General features: G+C 41.2%; 1 protein-coding gene across 1 annotated transcript in view; it reads right to left on the reverse strand.

The window, feature by feature from the left end:
- Positions 1-4,971, reverse strand: part of PLCB1 (phospholipase C beta 1) — a 336,512-nt gene that overhangs the window by 200,006 nt on the left and 131,535 nt on the right. The window contains exons 13-14 of the mRNA XM_006150922.3: positions 3,177-3,244; positions 639-735 (exon numbers count right to left, since the gene is read on the reverse strand). Of these exons, the coding sequence (XP_006150984.1) occupies positions 639-735; positions 3,177-3,244 (165 nt within the window). The remainder of the gene's footprint in view (positions 1-638; positions 736-3,176; positions 3,245-4,971) is intronic.

A 4,971-nucleotide genomic window follows, 5' to 3' on the forward strand; every position in this document is an offset into this window, starting at 1 on the left:
AAGGGATGCTTCTCTCCAAAAAAAAAAAAAAAAAAGGGATGCTTTCACAAAAGAGCTCTTTTCTCTCGGAAAAGATGAAATTTTTATTTGCTACCAGTATAGATGTACAAGTGAATGAAGGAAAAATACAAAGCGATGTGCAGGTAACAAATGTGTATAAGTTCTGTAAGTGGATGAGAAGTGCTGGACAAATGGAACGTGGGTGAATCGGCTCTATTTCTAGTTAGCGGGGTTGGCAAACCCGGCCTGCTTTCCTTCCAGGGAATGGGTAGGTAGTTTATTTTAACACAATCACTTACAAATGGGATGACTCCACTGCATTTTTGCAAACACAGAACGAATGTTTAGACTCTCCTTTAGGTGTTGTCTGGTCATCGGCTTTTCAGATAACCATCTAGGCCTTAGCTCTATTTAATATTTTGGAGGAATATTATGGAATACTTTCTCATATGGCTATTTTTATACATTAACACACACACGCACACACACACACACACACAGATACCAATGCATGTATTCAGGACTTTTCCAGCACAGAATAGTTTTATTATGGGTAATAGTTTTTAGTCTAATTACCTTGTGTTTAAAATATATTTATCATATGCTACATTAAGGGGTTTTCTTCAGGGAAAACTTACTTTTTGAAATTTCAAATGACTCAAACTTGACTGGTTGAATGTAGTTTACCAGGTTAGACATCTCTTCTGTGGCCATGGCCTCACTCCCAGCTGTCCCCTGCAAGCAGGTATTAAAAGAAAAAAAAAAAAATTCAGAGTCAGCCTTGTATTCAGTTGCTTTTTTCCCTGAAAAATAATCAGATGACTCAAGCCAGCAGAAAGTCATCCCTCCTCTTCTGAAAATGATTATTACTAATAGAATATTTATCACAGAAGAGAAAGCAACAGCTCGTTTTACATAAGTGAGAGGTGGGAGGAGGAAAGTGGTGGCTGTGTGGGACCCGCAGTGTCAGTACCAGCTGGGAGCTTCAGGGACACAGATAAGGCTTATCTGTTGACAGGCTGTGTATAACAGTCTCAACTGGGCTCAGCTGGCTGGGTAAAGTCTCTTCACAATCTAAATGATGTATAGTGATTTAATGTATGAATAATAATAATAAAAAATTAATTAGAAAAAAAAGAAGTGCAAGATCTCAGCCCCCTCTGCAGGCCTTCGGAATCAGAACCTGCATTTGAATAAGGTGTTTTGAATGCACAGGAAAGTTTGAGAAGTAGCAAGGCCATTCTCATCTTCCACGGCAGGGAGTCCAGAGATGCCTGAGATTAGTACATCGAGAGCTTACTGTATAATAAGAAAATTACTATGTAGGGGGCACTGGATGAACTGAAAATTGTTAATAACAAGCAGGTTGTCTTGTGGATGTGAGCTGGGGTGGGCAAACAACTATCGCCCTTCTTCATAATCATTCAGCCCTTTCTCCTGTCTCGTTTCTTGTGTGCCTATTAGACAAGCAACATAGTATAGTGTAGGGGTTAATAGTGTATGGGTGGGGCCAGCAATGTGTCATGGTGGTTAGGGTGCTGGACTCCCACATGGCTGACCACAGTTCAAGTCCTGGGCCTGGTAGCTTGCTTTTTCATTTTCCTTCTCTCTCTCTGGTGGGAGTGCATGCCCTATTGCAAATAATAATAATAATCATGATTAGAATTAAATAAAAATTATTTTAAAAGATAGTATATGAATCCTAGAGCCAGACTGTGTGATTTAAAATCTCAAGCCCACTACTTAGAAGCACTGCAACCATGGACAAGTTACTTAACTGCTCTGTGCCTTATTTCACTCATCTGTAAAACTGGGATAATATCAGTTCCTATAGCATCAAGGGAGTTTTTGTGATTATTTGATGAGTTAATTTATGTGAGAGCTCAGAATGGTGCTTAGCACATAGTATAATCTCCTGTTACTTTAGATTTTATAATACTTTGCTACAGCTTTTAGTAGAGAAGAACTCCAGTACTGCAGCACTGGCACAAGATAGGCCTGCGTAGATGGATCTAATGTTGCTTCCCATTCCCCCCAGAGGGGATGGCCACACCACAATCCCTTCTCCATTCTCCTCTCAGGATTTTGGGCATGCATGCATATGCGCCCGGCGGGAGCTTCAAGCCCCCTGGTCTAGGACTTGAACCATCCAGGACTCACCCAGGACTCATTAAAAGAGAGAATGCATGGAGAAAAGGTTTCTTTTGAAAAGTCTGGTAGCAATATTTGAATTAAATGTCAAGTGGTAAATACTCATTGCTATGAACTGCCTAATTAGTAAGACCACTTTAAAATGGTGAAGAATCACTGATCAAAAATTACACAGAATTAAAATCATCCTGAGGTTGAAGTGCTCACTAGCCATTGGAACCGTTTTCCTCCTGGAGATTAGGTTGGAATTTAGTGGGGCAATACAATAAAGTGAAATTTTAAACTACATTAAAGGAAATAATTATAAGAGGAAGCACATCAAATGAAAACAGTTTAATATTTGTTATTTTCTAAAAACTACATTGTACAGTGGCCTTGTTTGGAGACAGGGATTTTGTGACATATTTGAAAACAGATTCAGTACAAATTTATTGACCGGGACTCCTGCTAGAATAAAATCCTAAATCAAATTGACCTGTCCCCTTTACTTCTAACTTTCGTGCAATTAATATTTCTGAGTTGACGGGGCTGGCAGGTGGCATGGTGGTTAAGGCACTGGATTCCCACATGGTAGACTGGTTCCAGTCCCAGATCTGGAGGTTTGCATTTTACCATTTTCTCTCTCTCCCTGTCTCTGCTGAGTGCCCATGCCCTATAGCAAAATTAAAATAATAAGGTAAAATAAAGTAATTAATTCTTTAACAATATTTCTGAGCTGACAAAATTACTTGGGATGCTTAAGCTTATATCAACAGGTACCTTCAGTGGTTCCAAAATTGCGGCAATGGAATTTACAATATATCATATTTCTGAACATCTCTCCAAATTCTGTATTTTTTTTTTTAGATTTTAGACCATTTGATAACTCATTGAATTGCCTCAGAATTTAAAGCCAGCAGTTGGATAACACACAGTTATTCTTTTAGCCACTAGATGGCAGACAGGGACCATGGGATAAATCCAGGAGGCTCTGGCCGGGCGAGTTGGTAGACTATTTCTGGGACCAGGAGCCCGGGGGAACCCACCTCATCCATGGAAGATTTCTTACAGTCATCATCATCGTCGTCATCGTCACTCTCTGTATCAGCTTCCCCTGTCAAATTTTAATCACAGATCATATCAACACTTCCATGTTTAAAGTATTTGTAACAAGCATATTACCAAAAACTTCCTTGGCATTTTTTTTTTTTTTTTGGCTATAAAATTACTTTTTTTTCAGGGATTTAAACTTTATTAGTTATAGAGAGTTATACTGACAGTTCAAATACAGATTTTTTTAAAAAACTTAATGTGATTTGTGAATAAATTCCAGTTAAAATGTTCGAATTAAGCACACATTTTTTTCTACATGCTTTTACAAACATATGGCTAGAGGACCAGCAGTTGGCGTAGCAGTTACATTGCTGGATATCCACATGGTCGACGGCAGTTTGAGTCCCTGATACGGGAACTTGAGAATCATGCTGGATGAGTGTGCGTGTGTGCCCATGATCCATCCCAGGAGGAGAATGGAGGAGAAGGGACTGTGGTGTGACCATCTCCCCTGGGGGATGATTTCTCACTTTCCCTCTCACTGTCTCTGTCTCTCTGGCAAGCACGCACACCCTAAGGCAAAAATCTCTTAAAAAAATATGGCATCAGGGAACCAGCAGTTAGCATAATGGCTATGTCGCTGGACTCCCACGTAGTTGACTGTGGTTCACATCCTGGACCGGGTGGCTTAAAACTCACACCGGGCGCGTGTGCATGCATGCCCAAGATCCCGAGAGGAGAATGGAGGAGAAGGGATTGTGGCGTGACCATCTCCCCACGGGGTGATTTCTCCCTTTCTATCTTTATGTCCCTCTCTGTCTGTCTGGCGAGCGCACGTGCCCTATAGCGAAAAAACAAAAACAAAAACCTCTCCAAAAAAATACGGCATCATACACAGTTCATATTCCATGGTAAGAATGTTGTGTTTTGTTTTTTCAGCTGTCTCTCTTTCCCTGGCCCTGATACTTCAGTGCAATGGTTACCCCACACATAACTCAGTGACACTGAATTGGCCTTTTCTGGGGTCAGAGAAGCCCTCGCAGAAGTCAAAGACCAAGTAATGAGCTAGGGCAGGCACCGTGGGGTTATGGTAGCACAATCGACTACGCAAACATGGTAAAGCGCCAACTGTATCCTACAATTCATCTTCCAACTGATCTGACGAACCCCGTGTCATTGAAACAGGCATGTGTCTTAGAAAATGGTGATGTGCTGTTAAAACGGTCAAGATAAAAAAAAGTGAACTCTTAAAAATCACTATACTTGGAGCAGCAGGTGATGTTGTGGTTAAGGCGATGGACTCCCACCTAGCTGACCGTAGTTTGAGTTCCGGATCAAGCAGCCTGAAAAATCACACCAGGTACATCTGCATGCGTGCCCAAAATCCCAAGAGGAGAAGAGAGAAGGACTTGAGTCATAGCCATCCCCTCTGGAGGGTCATTTCTCTCCCTCTCTCTCTATCTCTCTGTCTCTCTCTCCTCTCCAGTGAGCTCACACGCTTTACCTACAATAAATAAATAAATAAGTCGTGCTGAAAAACATAACTTCATCAGACATGGTTGAGTTTTGTAAGTAGCCAACAGAGAGTTGTTTCAATGGATTATTTTTCCCACTGAAGATTTGGTGGCTATTTCTGGTAGGTTAAATAGGCACACCAGGGCCCAGTCTCTGCGGCACTGTGGCAATGCAGTGCCCTGCAAGGCTAGAAGCTACATGGCTGACTGTGAGTTTGGATCCCAGGTTGGCCTGAAAACACTCTGGGTATACAAAGAAGGGTGCATAAGAGAG

This window comes from Tupaia chinensis, unplaced genomic scaffold (assembly GCF_000334495.1).
Source record: "Tupaia chinensis unplaced genomic scaffold, TupChi_1.0 Scaffold000305_1, whole genome shotgun sequence".
NCBI classification, from domain to species: domain Eukaryota; kingdom Metazoa; phylum Chordata; class Mammalia; order Scandentia; family Tupaiidae; genus Tupaia; species Tupaia belangeri.